This window comes from Mastacembelus armatus, chromosome 9 (genome assembly GCF_900324485.2).
Source record: "Mastacembelus armatus chromosome 9, fMasArm1.2, whole genome shotgun sequence".
Lineage (NCBI taxonomy): Eukaryota > Metazoa > Chordata > Actinopteri > Synbranchiformes > Mastacembelidae > Mastacembelus > Mastacembelus armatus.
Genome location: NC_046641.1, coordinates 14857146 through 14880117, shown reverse-complemented (window position 1 = coordinate 14880117; position 22972 = coordinate 14857146). Strand labels below are relative to the sequence as shown.

General features: G+C 42.4%; 3 protein-coding genes across 7 annotated transcripts in view; all 3 read right to left on the bottom strand.

The window, feature by feature from the left end:
* Window positions 1-334, bottom strand: part of sh2b3 (SH2B adaptor protein 3) — a 40866-nt gene extending 40532 nt beyond the window's left edge. For 2 of the 3 annotated variants that reach the window (XM_026321269.1, XM_026321270.1), the window contains exon 1: window positions 63-334. The gene's annotated coding sequence lies outside the window, so the exon portion shown is untranslated. Of the gene's footprint in view, window positions 1-58 lie in introns of all 3 variants that reach the window. The other variant, XM_026321272.1, reaches the window with a different exon arrangement.
* Window positions 335-3443: 3109 nt separating this feature from the next.
* LOC113139381 (sesquipedalian-1) lies at window positions 3444-6441 on the bottom strand. 3 transcript variants are annotated; one of them, XM_026322553.1, is made up of 3 exons: window positions 6353-6441; window positions 5829-5932; window positions 3444-5021 (listed from the first exon to the last, which is right to left on the bottom strand). In XM_026322553.1, the coding sequence occupies exon 3, from the start codon at window positions 4978-4980 to the stop codon at window positions 4078-4080; it is 903 nt and encodes a 300-aa protein (XP_026178338.1). In that variant the 5' UTR covers window positions 4981-5021; window positions 5829-5932; window positions 6353-6441; the 3' UTR covers window positions 3444-4077. The 3 variants fall into 3 exon arrangements, with proteins under 3 accessions (XP_026178338.1, XP_026178337.1, XP_026178339.1); XM_026322552.1 differs by having other exon boundaries at window positions 5829-6245; window positions 6353-6432; XM_026322554.1 differs by having other exon boundaries at window positions 5829-6012; window positions 6353-6431.
* A 1537-nt stretch (window positions 6442-7978) lies between these two features.
* On the bottom strand, window positions 7979-22228 carry prr16 (proline rich 16). Its single transcript, XM_026322048.1, has 3 exons — window positions 22094-22228; window positions 17168-18238; window positions 7979-9217 (listed from the first exon to the last, which is right to left on the bottom strand). Exons 1-2 carry the CDS (start codon window positions 22226-22228, stop codon window positions 17369-17371), a joined length of 1005 nt encoding a protein of 334 aa, XP_026177833.1. The 3' UTR covers window positions 7979-9217; window positions 17168-17368.
* Between the last annotated feature and the right edge of the window lie 744 nt (window positions 22229-22972).

Below are 22972 nucleotides of genomic sequence, written 5' to 3'. Positions count from 1 at the left end.
GCACTTTGAGCCTTGGAGGTAAGAAAAAGTTGACAGGAGCTCAGTCCTCGCAACATACTCACGTTCTCCGTTATCTCGGACGGGCACCCACCGCAGCACGACGACAAACCAACAAGTTGGACATCGCATAACGGAAATGTGTTGAGAAGCATCTAAAGTAGCTCCAAACCACGTCGGCGAGGAGCAGCATCAGTGGAGGAGCTGCGGGCTACAAAGTCCGTCGCTTTCTCTCTCATGGTGAGCGCATGCGACGACTCCTTCGCGGAAAGAAAAGTTTCAGCCACGAACTTGACGCGGAAAAGTGGCGACTCCTCATTTCCGCTGTCAAAAAATCTGCAGCAGTCCAGCTCGTGTCAAGTTAGAGGAAGTCCAAAATATCATTTCCGGCTCTGTCTTTTCGAAATAAAAGACGCTCGAAAGCTTGAGTTTAGAGGCACCAGTCCACAAAGGGCCCCTCTCCGCAAACGACCACCAGGTCCTAGAAAGTGTGTAGAGCCAGCGTTACATTATTATACTTCAATACATATTACTTTATAACTGTTTAATATATTAAACTAACCTTAATGTTTCTATGAAGTATTAAATTAAGGTCGGCAACTAACAATTATAAACTATAATTAGTTTTCTTTATTTGTAAAATGAAAACACCTCTTATAATAATATCATAGAACATCAAATGTAGAGCATCTCGTATTTGAGAACATAGAATCAAATTTCTGACTTCTTATGTCAGTACAATGCTTGAATATATGCACTTAATTCATTTCCACTTTCTATTGGCACCGCTTGTTTGCTTAAGAAAGTATTTATTTAGGGATATGCATTTAAAAATGCTGACACTAGGTCCCTGTCCAAAAGTTTTGTCATTTAAACATTTTGCTGACAAATGCTAATTCTGAAGTACTCTGAAAAACAAATAGAAACAAGATAAGCTGTTATAACATAAAGTTAAATCACCTCAAAGAAATATCATTTAAAAAACAAACTTTTCATAAAGCTGCATGTTTAAAACTTTTATATTGAAATTACAAGACAGGAAGTTTCGTGATGTCTGCAGACTGTACCCCCGTGGACAAGTACGGTATGTTCAGAAAATATCAGACTCCTCAAAGCCAGGTTTGCTGCCAGTCCAAGTCAATGCACCAGAATGACCTATAGTTATAGGAAGTAAAAGTACCTTTTATCTTTTGTTTATCTTATTTATCTTCTGCATGTTTAACCCTTGAGCTGGTGACAAAAAAAATATTACATCTGATAAGCATTTATTCATGCCCAGAGAAGCTGCACATGGACAGAACTACAGGTAAATAAAACAATAAAAATAAATAAATATATAAAGCATAAAATGGCCTACCTATGACAAGTGTCTAACAAACTAATAGGGCAGTACTCTCTGAAGTGAAATACGATTCTTGGCAGTAGAGCAGGCAAAGTATATTATGTGTAAGAGTAATGTGATACCATGTACTGTAAGAATATACAGCACAATAGTTAATGATTATGAATACAGAATATATTAGAAGAACATGGAAATTTAAAGAACACAATCCTGCTGGTTTCTGTCACCATATGGTTCACACATTACAAATTTAGATGATTACTTTTTCTGTCCTTCAGGTGACAGGTGACATTATGAGGGTTTAGGGTTGCTGCCTAGGGTCACAGCGACACCTGCTGACACACACGCTGAATAGCACCAGGAATGCATGTGGTTTCACAGACCCACTGTGGGCCCTTCATGAACTGAGGGGACCCATCATGCTGGACTTGCTGATAAAAAAAAAATAATGCATGGAGAGATATATCTAAACCAGCCATTCCACAACTACCATGCAACAGTATTGTAAGTAAAGAAAACCACCTTTAAGGACTCAGTGCAGCAGTTAAGGTGTTCATAGAAAAAATAACCTCACAATATAACATTAACAATGTTTATTAAGTGATGAACAACAAATGTTTACTGAACAAACAGCATGCCATACTGGGATAATGTGTTATATATATCTACTTATTCAATATTATACTCAAAGTGTGCAATGTAATATTGAATCATAGAAGGCAATGAAGGAAAATGACATTAGTTATTACACATTTAGGCTGAATTCCTCATTTGGTACTCTTATATAAAGATAGATACTGTTATGATTGCTATGGTTAATTTGGCACATTCACAAATTCATTAACATTATAACATTATTGTAAAAAAAAAAAAACAGGACTAATGTCATCTGTAATTACAGTAACGTCAAAAATTACCATCTTGATATAGCTGTCTTAAAAACACTGTCCACACCGTACTACTCCCCCTCCCACCCCCCACCCCCGACCCCACATGGCTGTTTCTTCACAACTCAAGTGTATAAGTAATGATAGTACTGTTCACTGATGCAGACTGGGGGAACTGAGCCATTGTCCAAGTGACTGTACCAAGATGAGGCTTTGGCAAGAGAGAAAGAATAACTGTAGTACCAAAAAAAGAGCGAACACCAAATGCTCCCATTACTTTAGGCCTATGATAATGACCACAAGTGCAACAACAGACTTAAAGATAACATAAGGCACATACAAACCAGAATGTAAACAGTTATGTGATTGGATAAAGAAATGTGGTATAAACGATCAGTTTAAAAGGCCCATTTTGCAGACTGCTAGTGTTAATATCCAACATGGAATAGTCATAATAAGCAAACCAAGACATTAGATGCTCACATTAGTATAGGCTTCGAACAGTAACACTCATTCAGTAACATTCAGGTTAATCAGTTGTAACAAAAACAGTTTGATCAAATTTAGATGATTTCATTGTATAATTTGAAATCATTAGAGAATCATATACATAAGTCCTGTATATTCAAGGATAAAACAAAAAAACAAAAAAAAAAAAAAACATGAGAGTCAGACAAGAACTAAGTGACAAGCATTCTTATGACACAGGATCATCTGGCTGCTGGCTAATAAGGGCTAAAAATATCAGGATGTGTTGCTCTGAGCGAAACATCCAGCTCCCACCACAGTCCCCAGCGACTGTCGAAAGGATGCTCTGACATTAGCAACCACAACGCCTCTGGGATGTAATGTGCCCCGGTGGGATTAGGAAGGAGAATCTGGACTAGTTTTCCTTAAGAACACTTCTTATCCCAATAGTTTTCTTTACAAATCTGTATATTAACACAATCTTAGTGTTAAGGTGATTTAAAGTCACAGGAATCTCAAAATACTGAATTTCGAATGGAAAAGATACTCATTGTCTATTAAATCATAAAAATATCAACAACTGTTTATTTACTGTACTTCTGTCATTGTAATTTAAGTTCCAGAGCTGTTAAGTTTCATCACCAAATAGGGATTTAAATCCTACAAGAAGGCTTTTCTGTTTCCACATTGATTACATGCCACTATAGCAACCTAAACTATATGGATAAGTTTTGTGTAGTTTTTTTAAAAAAAAAAATCAATATTTATGGTTCTGTCTTGATTTCTAACAGAAACATCCTTAACATCTTTGGCTTCTCCCCTCCATTAACACAAACAATGGAAGATGTTATTTGTCATTTTTTTCTGTATATTTCACTTATCACAGCAGTTTGTATACCTATGACAAACTCATGATTTTAGATTGTACCTCCTACAATTATACAGATAACTGACCCCAACACAATTGCACATGTATATTTGAAAACTAGAAGAGCAGAAATAAAGATCGGCAGCATAATTATACAACAGCATTTTTCTACAAGGACAGTCAAGGCCAAAGTCTTTGCATCTTGTTAGAAAAACTGATTATTTTAAATACTGTATTACTAACTTAAAAACGCTCATAAAAACTGTGGAAAAAGCATATTTTGTGTTTTAGAAATTTCTTGCATTGAAAAATGGATAGTGTTATTCTTGACAGAGTGACTCCTCTGTACTAGATAGATTCTGGAATCAATATCAAAATTTTATTTGTCTTTTATTACTGATAAGGCAGCAATTTGTAGTTATAGCTCAGTTTTCTTGCATTTCTGTTGGATTGGGGAGGATGTCATATTTCCGGAATGATATAGCTGGAAAAAGAAATAATCCCTTTCCGTCAGTTTACTGGCTCTGAAGCCACTGCACTCTCAGCTCCTCTACCTCTCTGCCGTACCACTCGTGGAGTTTGGAGAAGCAGCCAGTGCCAGGACAGACGGGGCTTTCCAGAGATGCTCCTCTTCTCCTGGGTGGCACTGGTGGTGCCCTCGCGTCATCAGCCCCGTGACCCATCACAATGCCATTTCTAGAGTCTCCGCAGCCTTCCCAGGCCACACAGGAAGATCCGCCCTCAACAAAGTCATTAGCCAAGGCAGCTGGGGGCTTAGTCCATGCGACACCATTCTCTCTGGAGCACCCAGAAATAAGCTGCAGCTCATCCTGGATGCTCTTTTGGGCCGAGAAAAGGACTGACATGTGAGGGGCACTTGATGATGATGATGACAAGGAAGACGAAGATGATGAAGAAGAGGATGCCCCAGACCTTGACTGTGCCACCTGGTTTTGCTTGATGGGCTTAGGCCTGCCCTGTATGCCACCAACTACAGTTCCAATGGCACCACCAGCTGCAGCCTCCTGCACCTCCTCCAGCTGCCTCTCCAGCTCCTTCACCACCAGCCTCATGTAGTCGAAGCTGGCTCTGGACAACGCTTTCACCCACGACTCCATGGCTGCTTGGCTCTCAGCAGCCATCTTGTACACCCGCGCTTTGGCGCAGTCAAACTTGATGGCGAAAGCAAACTCTTCAATTGATTCACAGAGCTCCACAGTGCATCCTTCAAGGACGATGACACCGATGGGCTCTCGGCTGTCACGCTCCTCGAAGTAGAAGAGCATGTTACCCTTCAGGACAAACCAGCGCCGGTGATAAGCAGTGTTACGCTCACCCTTTTTGAACAAGAAGCCTGTCTTGTCTGGCGGCGAGTCACACGTGGCATAGTGCACCACACTGCGTTCATTCAGCTTCATCTTCTCACCTCCACCTTTCCCCCAGCAGATTCTTTACCTACCTATAGAATATTATAAAACCAGATTTAACCTGCAAGTTTAAATAGATTGGCCCATACTAAAAGGATGCAACAAGAGCCTGCAGCTTTTCTTCCAGCAAGTAGGTGCACAACCAGATTTCACTCATTGGTTGCTATTTGCTTTAACTCGTACTAATCGGCTGGTTGTTTGTTGAACAAAGAAAAAAAAAACTGCAGACTGTTCACTCTCAGTAAAACATGACTCTATATGTTTAATTCCTAACTTAGCAATAAGGATGCAAGACTTTTTGCATTCATAACAACAGTAACCTGTTAGAAGGATGTCAGAGCACAGAGTGAGCTGCAAAACAAAAGACTAATTGAGTTACTGGGCATGTTAGAGGAGCAGATGGCTAATTTCAACCTCCCCCAAACCGACTGCCTGCCCTCACCGCACTGCAGACACTTTTACTTTCATTTCACCTGTTATGGTAGGAATTTGCTAACATAACCTTGGACAGTGTTGGGAAAAGAAATGCAGGATAGACTTGTAGGCCATCTTGAAACAATATACATCTCAATCAATTGGGTTATAAACTGTGTAATCACTAGTTAGTTCATCTGTAAACTAGGGCTCAGACCTTCTCCCTTTGTAAACAGTTAATCCAATTGTGATCTGTTAAGACAGAAGCAATTCCGTTGTGCAGGTGTGGACACTGACGTAACTTCATATGTCTTAGTGAAAAAACTTTGTGTTACAGCTGCATTAAATCTGACTGGATAAAAGGGAGGTGGGGGTGGGGCGGGGAGAGGCACTAAACTACACACCTGAAGTGTGACTTTACTCACCTGTTTATCTCATATCCAGCTCCTGTCCTCCCACCACGTCAGGATCTCACAGCTGATCAAATCCATCCATCGTCTTAGTCCTTTTCCCTCTCTCCAAGCGAAGGCTGGAAAACACATATTTAAATTTCTCCTTTTCGCTCTAACGCTGCCAGCTCCACTGCACCCAGGTGTCGACCAGCAGAAACTTAAGCGGAAATGATGATGAGTTAGTTTTCGGACATGAGACGCTAACACGTTACTGATTTAGCTCTTTGTTTCCCTCATGATTCATTCTCAAGCGTCTGCTGGTCACACGATTTTGAGACATCAACTCTTTGCGGGGATCGAGCTCAGTTTCAGTAGCACAGGCACAACCACGGATGGACGATGCACCGCCTGAGAGCACGTATCTCTGAGTAACTAGCATTCACGTTTAGCCTGGGCGGAACACAAATGTACATCCAGCGTCACCAGAACGTCAGCTAACATAAACCCACAAATTATGATAACATCACGATAAATACCCAACTCTTACTATTCATTACCTGGAGTTAAAGTAGCCTTCCTCCGCCAGGCAAATAAGCTCCCGTTGTTTTAATTTTTTCCTTCCTTTCTTCCCTGTCATGTGACCGACTGGGAGGACGTATGTTGTGTGTCATACGTCAGGCTGGACTTGGGCGGGGTCATCTGTTCATCTGACACGCGTCACCGGGTTGAGAGGTAACAAAAAAAAAAAAAAAACAATCGCACTGCGTTTTGTCCTTGGAGAAATGGCATTTGGACAGCTGTCATCAGATGCTGCCACAGCTGTATGGACGGACCATGGGTGCTTCACAAACTGGATTTAAAACGGTTTCAGACTGATTTTAATTGTAGACCCAGTCTGGAAAACTACGGGGGGGGCACTAATAATGGTCTGTTCAATTATTATTAGTCCATGTATTGAATTTCTAATATATTCATTTTATTACTCTGGCTCTTTGTGTCCATTTAATCAGCTTTGCTGTCCATTAACAGAAATTCCCATGAATTAAAAGCAGTCTTCTCCCTTTAGCAATGGTGCTTCCTATTTACATACAAAGAGTGCACAGTCCTCCTTGGACATGAGTGCCATATGCTCAAGGGCGCAGTGAGTTGCACATGCAAATTTAAAGAAAAAAACTTGTGTTGTTCTAGTCTAAAAACTGCCTCTCTGTCCTCTAGGTAACAAGTACCCCATTCCTGTAACCCTGTCCCTAATTTCTAAGGCATTGAGCTGCTGGCTGTGTATTATGATGTGAATGGCCATGACAAGCCACTATAAATTTGGTAGAATATCTTCCAGAGACAGCCGATGGCCTTTTAGCACTGCCAGCACACTATCTCATCACACTAATCTTCAATTAATTGACGCAGCTGCTGATGCCATTGGATGTATTTTTCTTTCTGAAAGATTTGCTTGCACTGCCTTTGGTATCTTTGATTTAGTGTGATGCTTTTGCAGTTGGTTTAATTTCCCCTATTTGAATCCCAGTTCACAAAGTCTTGATCTTATAAAAGATTCATTTGCAAGAACACAATTTGTATTAAAAAATACATACATAAAATAAACACGTTCTGTACTAGATATTATTGATCAATCCAGGCACACCAACATTAAGTGCAAAGTGTTTACTTCTCACAAGTTATTTTCCAACTGATTGTGGACACACAAAACAAAATACCACTGACAGTTTTTTGAGACATTGCAGTTATCTTTAAAACTGATCCAGAGTTTGGATATAAATTCAGTCTCTGTGTCCAGTAAGAGATGGAGTTTACAACTGTGGTATCTCAAGTCTGAATGTAGAGAGAGACTGTGTGCATCAAAGATTTTTTTTTTTCCCCCCCTTTATGCTCTCCGGTGTACATTTCTCACCCTTTTATTGGCATGGGCAATGGAAACGTGTTCACATATATTTTTCTATATGCTTTATTTTTGTTGTTTTTTTCTATTTTGTTCTTGTAAAGCACATTACCTGGATTTGGTTAGTGCTATATAAATACATTTTATTTAAACATTCTAATTTAATTATTAATGACTCATTGATTTAATTACCAGTGACACTTTTTCTGAAGGAAACTGTCTGTAGAATTAACCTGATGGATATCATATGAGGAAAGGAGAGGGGATACTTTTTAAGCCTGTAACATGGAGAGCACAGCACCCTGCATGTTGGACCCACCAACAGACAGCCTTCTCCATAAAAATGCATAGAAAAACACAGTGATGGCAGGACAAAGTGTAGAGTCACACATGCATTCATTCAGCTCCATCCTGTCCGCTAAAGCACAACAAGGTATTTGGTTTACGCCATTTATCTTCTCCACCTTACATTTTCTTTCTCACAACACAGCTGGCTCTCTTAAGTTGGTTAAGGTGATAAAACCTATCAACTACTATCATCTTGTTATAAATAAATAATCATCCTGCTATGCCCTGTTGAAAACCACATATCTCAAGGGAATGAAAGCTTTCGTCAAAATACCTCTCAAACATCCAACAAAATATCAAAAATATCATCTTTTTAAATTTTAAAGTCTCTGTAGAAAATGCCTGAAATATATAGATATCAAACATGTACATGTATATTTGTATACAAAGAAAATTTGATGCAAATCATTATTTCTTCAAGGATCCTTTAAAGCTGCAATTATGCCATATTGTACTGTATCTCTGCATGTTATTGTGGAAAAAAAAAACAGTTTGCCAGTGGAGCACATAGTTTGATTATATAATGAATATGTCTGGACACAGATCAGTAACCATGTCGATCATTTCAAACCACTGGTTTGTTCAAATATACACCATGATTGTGCATATGGCACATACTGCCCTAATATTATTTTCGTATCTGCAGTTCAGCAGAGCAGTGATTTGCTCACAGGCAGACCTGTTGGGCTCTCCAGACACAATTACAATTCTTAAAAGGCAAATTCCATCGGTTGACTGGAGCTATTGATTTCCACTTGAGTATGCACAGAGCAAAAGTCTGTGTGAGACCTTTTAACAAATACTGGCTGACATAATCTCCAGATTGTACCTCTTCATCTAAGCTTGCCTCTTTACCTTTGATAAGCTTTCAGCAGCATTCTAATCTTTAAATTAAGTACTTCTGTGTATCAAAAATATAACCGTCACAACTGTAAATTCACCTATCTGTATGCGCAGTGACTGCCCTTGCTGTTTCCTCAGTTTCACAGTTACACGCCTGGAGGTTTTAGTGCTCAAAAGTCAAAAGTATGAATTTGGCTAGAAGATCTTTTCTCCTGTTGGGCGAGAGGCTGATGCGTGGTCTCAGCTCTGGATCCTCCCTCCCTGATCACCCAGAGTTGATCAGTGTATGAAATGAGCATCTCTTCCACTTGTATCTTGAGTGTCTCAATGGGCCCTGCAGAAGAAGAAGTGGAAACACATTAGTGTGAATATCTGACTGCATAGAGAAGAGCCACTTGACAGAGCAATCACAGCACCAACAGTTGTGCTTTTCACAGAGCAAAATGAAAATATACCAAGGTATCATTGCCCACTCACAAGCAGCCAGACACATACCCAAGTCGTCAAAGTTAATAGGACTGAACTGTCTGGCATATTTTCTCTATGGATTAAAAAGCCTTTCTTTTTTTGAAGACAATTGCCTAGCCTAATGTGTCTCCTCCTCCCTTACATTTCAGTGTTTCTTAGCCAAGTCTGGACTGCTTCATTGAGCAGAGAACCCCATCTGGAGTACTGCAGCTCTTAAACATCTGATGTTCTTGATGATCTTGTTGTTGAAATATTGTTTAACTTTCCTGAATAAGGTGCAGCTGATATCTCTAACTTTGAACAATCCCCAAACCAGCGTGAAATCCCAGATTACGTTTGCTTCACCACCAAAGCTTTGTACGTTGCACTGAGCCATCTTGAGCCCTTTGACTGTGTCTCACACATATGGCTGCATGTACTCATGAATGCCTCATGAATGCACTCTCATACACCAGTAAACACACACACATGCATTCCTTTAACATTAAAATGTATGCATATGAATGTGTGTGCACATTGTGTCAAGGGAAAACACAAACACATGCCCCCTCACCTTCCCACATCATGACTTGGTCTGAGTCACAGATAAAGAAGCACTAAGACAGTGCCTAATATGCACCATATTTACTTTCAAATGCTCTTATGTTTGGCAATGAAGGTCATGTATATTTTGTATTAATACATACAGTGTCTCTATTACAGATACAATGCTTCTGGCATGTAACACCACGATTATTTGGCTTTTATTTGATTCCATGCTTTCCTTAAACCATTTTCATTTTCAATGATCATAATGAACTGTAGTCGATTGAGGGAAACAAAAATCTAAGTAAATGATGTATGCAGAATGGGGATGAGCAAACAGACAACCGCAGTTCTTGGCATCATCACAAACAATCAGGCAGAGAAACAACAGCTAATTAATATTCACTGGCAAAACCTGTCTCACTCTGACATGTTTATTGGCTTTTATTGCACAAAGCGCACTTGCCAGGTTGGAACATGGAATGACGGCAATACAGCAACACATACAAGCACACACACGACTATTGTGTTATAAGACAACAAATCAAAGTAACATGTTTGCATTTATAAATGTAACAATCTAACCATTCAACTCTGAGATTTTGAATTAATTATGGAAGCAGCAGGTTCACTCATTTACGTGATGAAATGAGGTGTTCCGCCACTGACGTCAGCAGGGTGTAGGACTGAAATTGAAAGCGCATAACCTCTAAATAGAGGATGTACTTCTACACAATCATTTGTTAGTGGATGCATAACAACCAAGAGCAGATTTTTTTTTTTCATCCCTGTAAAGTAATTTGCAATACCAAGGTCCTGTAAGGAATGACATAAACAGAGGCTGCTGTGACTCTGGACACAAAAGGTCAGTGAACTTTTTGATACCATAGCATACAAATGGAAATACTGCCAAAGATATCTGCTGCACAGAGTGTCAGATATGTTTTCATAATAATTAGCCCACCCACACATATATAGATATACATGTGCACAGAGAGATTGTTAGGCATACAGATGCTGCTGAGTGGGAGCAAAGCATCATGCAAAGGGGAGAGGAAGAAGAAATGAAGAAAGAGTAAGAGTGAGAGTGAGAGTGAGAGAGAGAGAGAGAGAGAGAGAGAGAGAGAGAGAAAGGTGGGCTATGATCTAGCGCTGTGAGCTGTAGGGAGTAGGTCAGTGCAGTTGAGTCAGCCCTGACTCATGATGGAGGCGGTGAAGATCCACCTCCTCCCTGGCCATTACAACTTCGTCCTCTAGCCTGGAGCAATGGCGCTCAGATAGCCGTTACAAAAACAGTGAAAACCTCCTACACCCATGGCCAGAGGAGTGGTGGTTTCTATTACAGTAACAATCTGACAAGTCATGGATGTATCGCATAATGAGTGGTGAATACACACATCATGGGCTCCGTTTTTGCACCAAGGGCTGTTCAGCCAGTGCAAATGTCAAAAAACAGTTTCTCTGAATTCAAGATATGGCTCCGTTAATTCATGGCCATTAGTGTCTTCATATTACAAATCTGAGGTGGCTGATAAATCTCTATAGTAATGAATGTAAAATAATTACTTTAATGTAATTCAACATTTTGATAGCATATTCTAATCATCTGAACCGCCACCTTATCATGCTGGAGGTGTTTGAGTGCCTGAATGATCTTAGGAGCTATGTTGTCCGGGGCTATATGCCCCTGGCAGGGTCTCCAAAGGCAAACAGGTCCTGACGGACCAGACCAAGAGTGGTTCAAACACCCCTTATGAAGAGAACAGCAAGGACTGTGATGTTGCCTGGTACGGTGAAGCCGAGGCCCCACCCTGGAGCCAGGCCTGGGGTTGGGGCCCATTGGCGAGCATCTGGTGTCTGGGTCTCCCCCCATGGGGCCCAGCCGGGCAAGGCCCGAAAGAGTGATGTGGGGCCGCCCTTCTGTGGGCCCACCACCCGCAAGATCCACAAGGGGCCGGTGCTATGTGGATCGGGCAGTGGTCGAAGGCAGGGACTTCAATGACCCGATCCCTGGACGCTGAAACTGGCACTAGGGACATGGAATGTCACCTCACTGGGGGGCAAGGAGCCTGAGCTTGTGCGGGAGGTTGAGTTGTACCGACTAGAGATAGTCAGGCTCGTGGGCTTGCTCATAGTTCCCCAGCTCAGCTGCCACGTGTTGGAGTTTTTCCCCTGAATGAAAGGGTCGTTTCCTTGCGCCTTCGGGTCGGGGACAGGTCTCTCACTGTTGTTTCGGCCTATGGGCCAAACAGCAGTGCGGAGTACCCTTTTCAAGAGACTCCTTTTTGGAGTCTCTTGAGGGGGTGCTGAAAGGTGCTCCTACTGGGGACTCCATCATTCTGTTGGGGGACTTCAATGCTCATGTGGGCAGCAACAGTGAAACCTGGAGGGGCGTGATTGGGAGGAACGCCCTCCCAGATCTGAACCTAAGTGGTGTTCTGTTGTTGGACTTCTGTGCTAGTCACAGTTTGTTCATAACGAACACCATGTTACCATGTTTAAGCATAAGGGTGTCCATCAGTGCACATGGCACCAGGACACTCTAGGCCAGAGGTCGATGATCGACTTTGTAGTCGTGTCATCTGACCTTCGGCCGTATGTCTTGAAAACTTGGGTGAAGAGAGGGGCAGAGCTGTCAACCGATCACCACCTGGTGGTGAGTTGGACCCACTGGCGGAGGAGGAGGTGGGACAGACTTGGCAGGCCCAAACGTACTGTGAGGGTCTGTAATTCCCACCTCCGAGAGAGCTTCAACCAGATTCCGAGGGGGCTGGGGACATTGAGTCCAAATGGACTATGTTTTCCACCTCCATTGTCGATGCAGCGGCTAGGAGCTGTGGCCTTAAGGTCTCGGGTGCCTGTCGTGGCGGCAATCCCCGAACCCGGTGGTGGACACCAGAGGTAAGGATGCCATAAGCTGACGAAGTAATCCTACCGAGCCTGCTTGGCTTGTGGGACTCCTGAGGCAGCTGACGGAGGCAAAAACTAGGGTATGGGAGGAGTTCGGTGAGGCCATGCAGAAGGACTACCGGTCGGCCCCGAAGAGATTCTGGCAAACCGTCCAGCGCCTCAGGAGGGGAAGCAGTGCTCTGCTAACACTGTTTACAGTGGAGGTTGGGAGCTGCTGACCTCGACTGGGGATATTGTCAGACGGTGGAAGGAATACTTTGAGGATCTCCTTAACCCCGCCGACACGTCTTCCATAAAGGAAGCAGGGGCTGGGGATTCGGAGGCTGATCCTTCCATCCTCAGCCTCCCTGGGAAGGTCTATGCCAGGGTACTGGAGAGGAGGATCCGGCTGGTGGTCGAACCTCAGATTCAGGAGGAACAATGCGGTTTTCATCCCGGTCGTAGAACACTGGACCAGCTCTATACCCTGTCAAGGGTGCTCGAGGGTTCGTGGGAGTTTGCCCAACCAGTTCACATGTGAAGACATTCAACCGGGTCCCTCGCGACATCCTGTGGGAGGTGCTCCAGGAGTATGGGGTCCAGGGCCCTTTGCTAATGGCTCTCTGATCTTTGTACAAACGGAGCAGGAGCTTGGTTCGCATTGCCAGCAGTAAGTCAGACCTGTTCCCAGTGCATGTTAGACTCTGGCAGGGCTGCACTTTGTCACCAGTTCTGTTCATTATTTTTATGGACAGAATTTCTAGGCACAGCCAGGGAGTCCAGTTCGGGGACCACGGGATCTCATCTCTGCTTTTTGCAGATGATGTTGTCCCGTTGGCTCCATCGAGCCAGGACCTCCAGCGTGTGTTGGGGCGGTTTGCAACCGAGTGTGAAGCGGCTGGGATGAGAATCAGCACCTCCAAGTCCGAGGCCATGGTTCTCAACCAGAAAAAGGTGGCTTTCCATCTCCACCTGAGGCAGGCTCAGGTGGAGGAGTTTAAGTATCCTGGAATCTTGTTCACGAGTGAGGGAAGGACGGAACGGGGTCAGATCGGGGTCAGATCGGGGCATCGGCAGGAGTAATGCGGTCGGTGTACCGGTCCGTCAAGGTTTCGACTCTCACCTATGGTCATGAGCTTTGGGTCATGACGGAAAGGACAAGGTCTCGGATACAAGCGGGTGAAATGAGCTTCCTTTGCAGAGTGGCCGGGTGCTCCCTTAGAGATAGGGTGAGGAGTTCGGTCACCCGGGAGGGGCTCGAAGTAGAGCCGCTGCTCCTCCGCATCGAGAGGAGCCAGCTGAGCTGGCTCGGGCATCTGTTCCGGATGCCTCCTGGGCGCCTCCCTGGGGAGGTGTTCTGGGCATGTCCCACTGAGAGGAAGCCCCAGGGAAGACCCAGGACACGCTGGAGGGACTATGTCTCTCGGCAGGCCTGGGAACACCTCGGTGTCCCCCCGGAAGAGCTGGAGGAAGTATCCAGGGAAAAGAAGGTATCCCTGCTTAGGCTACTGCCCCCGTGACCCGGCCCCAGATAAGTGGAAGAAGATGGGTGGATGGTGGATGGGTGGATGGATATTCTAATCATATAATAGAGAAATTACTTAACATCATGTACTGTACTGGTAACTTGTCAACTATTCTAATGGTTAACAGGGATGAGAACCATTGAATTCTTTTTTGAAGTACTGGGCATTGAAACATGTCTGTGTCTGTCGGACTTGTAACCTGAAAATTGCAGGTTCGAGTCTCAGGTCCGTCAGGAATTGTTGGTGGCACAGAGTGAATAGCCAGCGCCCTGTCCACCTTCAATACCACGACTGAGGCGAGACCCTTGAGCAAGGCACAGGACCCCCAACTGCTCACCGGGCGCCGCAGCACTGGCTGCCCACTGCTCTGGTTGTGCGTTCATTGTGTGTGTGTTCACTGCTGTGCGTGTGCACTTTGGAATGGGTTAAATGCAGAGCACAAATTTCGAGTATGGGTCACCATACTTGGCCACATAAGTCACTTTCACTTTCATCAGTTTAAGTTATAAAAGGTAGCAAAAATACTATTGTGAGTTGGAAAATAGCCAACTGCAAAGCATCTCTAATAGCCCAGTAAGTTCAAAATATATACTTTTGCTCCCACAGCTTTTCAAACTTTGCATCTCATCTATGAGTTGTAGCCTCTGCAAAATCTTTTTGCTTCAGTCTTGTTGTTGTTATTGGTTAACAAAGTTTAATCAAATGGACAGCAGATGCAACTGAGAGCAAATATTTTCGATTAGAAACTCAAATAAAACCTCAGAAAGACCTATTTGGAGGAGAACATGATGTGCTTAAACTGCAAATATAAAGAGGCCCTGTTTAGCTCTATTTATTTCTATAATGTACAAGGTCTAAGTAAAAAAAAAAACCCAGATCACACAGAAAAATGTTCCCTTAATCATACAATGCCAAGTTTATTCAGCCAATTCCTTCTACTATAGTAACGCAGGGCTTCAGTAATAAAATCCCATAAGAGCTGCATCTATTGATGAAAACTGGCTGCTCTCCATTCTGCAACACACAACTCTGTTCAGCTCAAATGCATGTGTGTGTTAGCTGCTGTCAGACTCATTAGGATCCATTAATGCAAGGTAAATACTGTTAATGTTCTACACTAAGAGCAATCATCTTGAGGACATGCAGCATATGCTCTTATACAGCAGCAAACAATACAGAAACGGCATCCACTGCATTACTGTTTTTCTTTTACCACCTCTTTCTTTTCTCTCTCTCTCTCTATGTGTCTTCCCCCCATACCCTTGTACTTCCTCATTTTTCTCATGGTTGAATATTCACTGATCCCTGGTTTTAGATTGTAAGGCCAGCAAGGTGTTGCACAGGATTTAGACATCACTGTGTTCTCTTCCATACCCTGATTCCCTCAGCCTCAGCCCCAAAGCTTTCCCACCCCCACAGCTCTAAACACAAGTATGATATACAGTATACATTCAATGTACTGTTTATCTAACAGCCTGCCCCTGAGCACACTCACCTTTTTTCCTTACTTATTTTCTCACTTTCTCAGCTTGCACCTCCTTCTCTGTTTATCATAAAAAATATGTGCAGCAGCAGTTTGTCAAGGCTAATGTTGGTACAAAGGCTGTCTGAAACACCGCTGTTATCTCCTATAGTCTAATTCAGCTAATTAAGGGCATTGCTGGAGGGAAGGTGCTACTATTCTCAGCCAGCTCCTGGGTATGCTGTCTCCCCAACTCTGCCAAACCGGCATGCTTTTACACACACCTATGCACAAACCTCAATGTAAAGCGATGCATTTTGCATACTGTAGTTAAAGATTTCTTGACACTAAATTTGAAAATTATTTCAGACATAATTGAATTTTCACTGTGCACACACACACACTGTGCACACACACACACACACACACGCACACTCGCACACACACACACACACAGTTCACATAAACACAAGGAACACATGATTTATTTATTAAATATGCTTCAGAATAAAAGCTAATAAAGTGGACACTACTCACTGCTCATGTATCTTAGATTGACATGGTGTTTTATAACTGTTGTCTTGTAGTCCTTTAATGTAGTTAATGCTGAGAATTGATTAGCTTACTGGTCATTCAGTGTTATGGATGACACAGGGAGTGACAGTGGGTGTCTAAATAAATCAAACACATTTGTTAGGAATTAAAGTACATGGTTTTCCAATTAGGATTTGCTGTAAAACCATCAGGAGACACAACTCTATATGGCAGTTTTGTCATCTTAACACTTCTCTCTCTCTCTCCCAGCCCACCATGTCATTCGCTTTTCATTTTCTCTCCCTTTTTTCATTCCTATGGTCCAACGCATCAGAAAAATTGGACTTGTAGGGCCAAGAGGTGATGAAGAGGGAGAAAAACTAGGAACTCACCTACCTATCTCTTAACTTTAATTTTTCATCTAGGCAGCCTTCTGTGACGACCGTGGATACCACGACCTGTCTGCAATGACTTATGTATTTGTGTATAATGTAACAGCCGTTAGTCATGTATATGTGTGTGTGGTGAAGAGTTATTCAGGTGTCAGTGTATGGGAATATCTTTGGGGATTTGAATGAAATTCAAAGGAAGCAGAATTTCTGGTTTTATCAAGGACATAAATTAATCAGAACAAAACAACTCTTCAGTTTTTAGCAGGCTATTGTTAAATTTTTAAGGTCCCTGTACATTTATTAGTCAAAACTCACAGCCAACCAACATCGCACTCTGCACACATATGGGCACACAAAAATCTAGTGCACACATAAATATACATAAACAAATATACTTTTATGCAGACAGACTCACAGGTATGCATCAGTGCACACATGCAATTACTCTTTCTCTCGTTCTCTTCCTGACAAGCACACTCAACACTCACCGCTTCTTTGTGATCACTGTGTGTACGTCTTAGTACCCATGGCGATGCCTTTCTCTCTGTTCCACTCATTTTATTCATCCTTTAGTTTTGCTATTTGCAATTTTGGATAATCCAAAGTTCAACTGGAGTACAAAGTGCTCATAAAGTAGAAAACACCATGAATGATTTGAGAATGTTCACATTAGAACAAGGGGTTGGACGTCAAACTGTGGTGGTGGTTGATTTGCGTAGGATTGTTTTCTGGGGTTTGAGGGAAGGCAGGTGAGGAGGCACACAAGGTGGGGGAGTGTTTGCTGTAGGTGGGAAACTGTGGCTGACTGAGAGGCTGCCGTTTTCCAACATTAGATCATTAACAAGAGCATGAGATGGAGGAGGGGAGGAGGAAGAGCAGCAGTGCACAGGGCTGAGCCTCAAGCCATTCAACTCAGCCTGCAAGTGTAGTTCTGTGTCGTCTACATCGTATTGGAGGTCGCAGTCTGGGCAGTATCCATGATACTGGACCTTCTCACTGAAACGGACACGCTCCCTCTCACGGGGCTCCCTGCCGGGGGCCTTGGGGCATTTGTTCTTTTCATGGCGGAGTAGAGGCATGGGCCTGGGCAATGTAGGAACAAGCCCTGACTCAGGAATCCCACTGTCACTAGACATGAAGCATGGTGTGGAGGAGAATAAATCCCTGTTTGCTCTTAACGGGAAAACTCCACCATTCCGCAACACAGACCCGTTAGCCTTGGATATACTCCCTGATAATACTAATGTTGGATGAGGCAGATTCTTAATGTTGTGATCCTCAGCTCTCAGCGGGGTAAGCCTTGGTGGAGGTAGGGGAGGGTGGGGTTTCTTGAGTACAGTCAGTACAGAAGTTGGGTTCATTGGAACCGGGTTAATGGGTGCAGGGGTTTTAAAGATGCAGTCATCAGGGAAAAGCTTCATCTTCTCTAGGCTGGAAGCGGTTGTTATCGTAGTGGTGGAACTTGAACTAGAATTGAGTGTGTCCGTCTTTGAGCTGTCTGTCAGTCCGTCCTCCTCCAGTTGCAGGTCACAAGTCAGGGTGTCAATCTCATGAACAACCTGGTAACAAGACAGATCAGAAATCACAAACAATGCAACATGAGAAAAGGATAAAGGTAAAGATGAAAGATGTGTTCTTCTAAGATCTTCAATATCTTTATCTCCACAACGTCTTAATGAATTAAAACCCCATTGTATAAAATTAGAAGAAGCAAACTTTGATTTATGATAAAATCTGTATGAAGATATCCGTCAGAAAAGTACACAAGAGAGAAAAGAAATATCACTATAATTTATGAGAACAGCCATGAGCCTGTCAGCCTTTAACTTTGAGTGATATACTAAAACAATCCTCATGTACCATCAGAACTCAGAGAAGTAACAAACCCCAGGCACAAAAACTGCCATTTGTAATATAAAAGCAGTTTCAGGGATTAATGAAAAAGATATATAGCACATATCGCAAGATAGAGGACAAAGACAAACACAGGGATATACCAAATAGAAAAGGCCAGAGATCTGAAAAATACCAATACTGTCAGTCTTCTTTCATAAAAAAAAACCCCACCAAAAATTGCAATTCTGAAGCAAGTCAGAAATTGATACAATCTTAAAAACACTGCAAAAGAAGACAAGTCCCACCTCAACCAAGGACAGAGTAAATAAATATGGTACTAAAACTAATGCAATGTGAGGGAAGATCCATTCTACTATGTATCATATTTCAGAACATCATAGGAAACAATTCACTGTGATATGAATGAATTCCAAGCAAGCAATATGGTGTGGAAGAAAGAAAAAACAAACAAAAAGATTTTCTTTTTTTTTTTTTTTTTTTACAAAAAGCAGAAGACATGCAAAATCATATTAGAAATCCACTCTGCTAGAAACACAATATAAGAGAACAGTCTGTCCATGGTAGTGGTGCAATAGTGCACAGTGTGCCAGGCTAGAAAAAAAAGTGCAGTGTGACATGGCCTGGTGAATGTTCTGCAGCAAGGGATAGGAAAAAAACAAAAAGCTATTCAAATATTAGAATAAATTTGGTCTTGTGAACTGTAATATCATTTATAAATACAATATGCTACAGATGATGATTATGAGGCAGGTTCAATAAACAGTAATGCCATTGTCATGAAGAGAAAATGACATAAATGCTGTTCTCCGTCCAGTAAAAATGATTTTGTTTCTGAACCTGATGGATACAGAAGATTTTCATATCCAAAGATACTTCCTTTGTCCTCCAAGAGGAAATTTGTTTTCACAGTCTGCACAGAGAAATATTTAAAAAAAAAAACTGTTGCAGCAGAAATGTGGTTTGATGGCACTCTAAAAGCAAAAAGCACTACTGGAAGGAGTTGAAGCACATATTATACTGAGATAGCCTATAAAGCATACACACAATACATATTGTACAGATATGCATATCATCTAACTGCATACACCAAACATGCTGAACAGTACATTCTTTCATGGCATGATCCTTAACTGAAGGTTATTCAAAATCCACCAATCCATATGTGCCATTGGAAAAGGAGAACAAGGAGTGGGCACACAACTAAAGAGTCACATATAGCACTCTCGTTAGACAGCTCACTACCACTGGTTGTGAGCGCCTGTCCCTCAACTGACCACATTTCACCTACTTAAAGCAAGTCCTTGCACTATGGACATATAATGTGTATCATTACTTTCCTATATATTTATGTCTGCAGTTCTTAAACATAACCTGAAGGCTGGAAGGGTTGAAATTGCATATAAGTACAGACAATAAATTGCCGAAATAACTATTATCAAGAGGGACTGAATTAAAAAAGCATTTGAATAAACAGAATAGACATGGTGCTAAACTCTGCAGAGAACATCAATGTTCTTCTGCCATTTTCAAAGCCTATCCAAAAACATTTGGAGATGACTTCCTTACTGGTTTTCTTGCATTATCAATGCTTGGATGCCCAGAACAGAAGTGTGGTGTTGCACATTTTATTACTGGCTGCCTGTGAGTCTACAGAAAGTTGAATACAAAATGAGCTGAGTATGGTCATAAGATCATAGCTAAAACACTGTTGAAATAACCTCTGAGGTAAACTCAACCAAAGCGAAAATTCATGTGTTTTCCTTTACAGCATTCATAAAATAATCATGAGAGTCTCATGTCTCATGACATTTTGTGAATAAGTGATGCTGGTACAGTAAAACACTATTGCTATCATCTCAGGGTTTGAAATGCATTGCCAGAGAGTAGCTTGAGAAGAGCCTGAGAAATGAAGAGTTTTGAGGAGAGAAACACAGAGATAAAAGGACAGATAAGCTAGGGCAGAAAAGGCAGTGAAGGTAAACTCTCCAAGCTGTCTTTAAATGGATAATTTGTTGGGACACACACAAGAGGTAACACCACTATCCCAGTGTGCAGGCTCTGCTGTATGCCAGGCAGCTTCAGTGGCTGTGCCAAGCATCTGGGCAGGGTCCCTCCTCAGAGCCAGGCTCAGCTCCAACCCTGTCTGTGAGTTATAACAGATAACTGCATTTCAAATGGATTATATCCCAAACACTGGCTTTGATAGTAACACCCCCCTCAAGGTATGTGTTTAGTGTGCACTATGTCAGAATACCTGATCCCATACAAAATTCCTGTCAAGCAAAAAATGAAAGAAAGAAAAAGAATGAGGTGCCATCACAAAAAAAAAAAAATCAAAATAGATTACATTGCCTTCCTGCTCTAATTTATCTCTCCACCTGCTGCGAGAAACTGTAAGCTGCTGAAAAACACAAAAGAAGTCAAATTCAGCTCATTGCAAAAACCGAGCAAGGGGAGTATAGACGTACAAGAAGATAGATGCTGTGTTGGCTACCCATCCATAATGTACGAACCAGAGGATGTGTGCAATAATGTTTGATTAGAATGACAGCCTGTCATTTTAGGGTGAGAGGTTTTGTACAGCAGGTCAGATGCCTGGTGTGTGGCCACTAGAATAATGTAAACAGAGAAGCAAGTAAGACTGCAGGTTATTACAATCGAAGTGGCAGGAAGGGATTCAGTGAGGAAACACTCATTTGAAACAACCACTGTAACACGAATGAAATGGAAAAAATAAGTTTTTGCACAGAGATGGTGCTAGACATGCTTGGCCCTACAAAAACATGCTTTAAATAAAAAAATAAACTCTCCTCATGTAACCCCTGAAACCTTCAGAGACCCCCCCAACGACCCCTATCGAGCACTCCTGGCTTTGCATCACTGAGATGTGCATATCCAATCAGACAGATTTGAGAGTTTTGATCTTAACAACTAGTCTGTTGAGAGATAAAGGAGAAAGAAAGCAGACGACAAGAGATGAAGAAAGGATGAAGATGAGTGTCTGGGATAAATACAGACATCTAGTGAAAGATAACAAAAAACAAAGAGACTGAGGGATGAAAAGTGATGGGAAAAAACAACTGCTCTCTTATTTGGCAGGAGATAATTCACAGCAAACAACAGTCAGCATTAAGATGATGAAATGCAATGCAAAAGCCCCTTCCTGGTTGAACCAACGTGTCCATTAAATATTAATAGTGATTAAATTTTTCTCACTTTCATCAAAGCCTGTGAGTCAGGGAGAAGAAGCTGGTCTGTCATTTCACACCGCACATCCTCCTGTGTGCCAAATGTCTTTCATGTTAGAGATAATGATCACATACATTAGTGGGCAGGGGGAGAAACAGTCTGTGTGTGTGTGTGTTTGTGTGTTGTCAGAGCCGTTTCCAGGCCCCAGTGAGGTGGACGTCAGTCTCCTATCTCCTCTTAGACAAGGATGCTATAGAAAGAGCATCCCCAGCCTAAGCCTCTAGGGATACAGCAACATAACACAACCGTGTGGAAATACAACATAACACATATGTGCTTAGATGCATGCTTGTTTCCTGTTCATTTACCTCTTTGAGCTCTTTGGCTACATCCTTGAGGTCTCCCAGGATGGTTTCCAAATTCTCCACGATTGTCTTGATCTCCTTTTTCACTTGTACTTTGGAGACTACTCCTTCAGCCTCTGCATTTGGTGTTCCTGACATTCTTCAGTTTATGGCACAATCTATTTCGCGAAGGATCTCGTCATAATCCTTTGGTCGCCGCGCTGCCACTTTGTCAACGCATTTTTATTTAGTCCTACGCTCCCTTGTACTTTTTTCTCCTACATCACGGCCAGGACGGAGCCAAGTGGCGTCGGGCAGCGTTGTACATCTACCGCCAGGCATGCGCAATAGAGCGTAACACAAAAAATAACGGTTATGCCGAAATATCGTATCATGCTGTCTTAGAAACCGTCCACCGGTTAGATGCACCTCACACGTTTCAGGTCCAGGAACAACAATAAACGACTTACCACGAATAGCCTTCACGTCGAAAGAACGCTAAATTTAACATTTGGTGAGAAAATGTCCAACGCCATTGCGTTAAATATGTCTTAGCTATAGTAAATAAAGAGAAGAAGAAAATGAGAGAGGAGCACACTGGCAGTTATCCGCGCCGTTACGCCGTCGGTCGTTATTGTAATGGTCCATAATCCTCAGGCATCGGGAAAAAAAAAAAACGGTAACACACTCCTCAGTTTAGCTCATGACACAGTTTGTGCTGCTGGTACAGCCGGTACAGCCGGTAACGATACCCCAGAGACGCCGTCCACCGAAAGACAGTCCGTCAGTTTCATCGCAGCCTCCTTGGAGAGTCTGAACCAACGTCCGGGCGCAGAGGTTCGCGCGCTCCATCTCTCTCTCCCTCTCCAACTCTCTCCATCTCTCTCTCTCTTACTCTCTCTC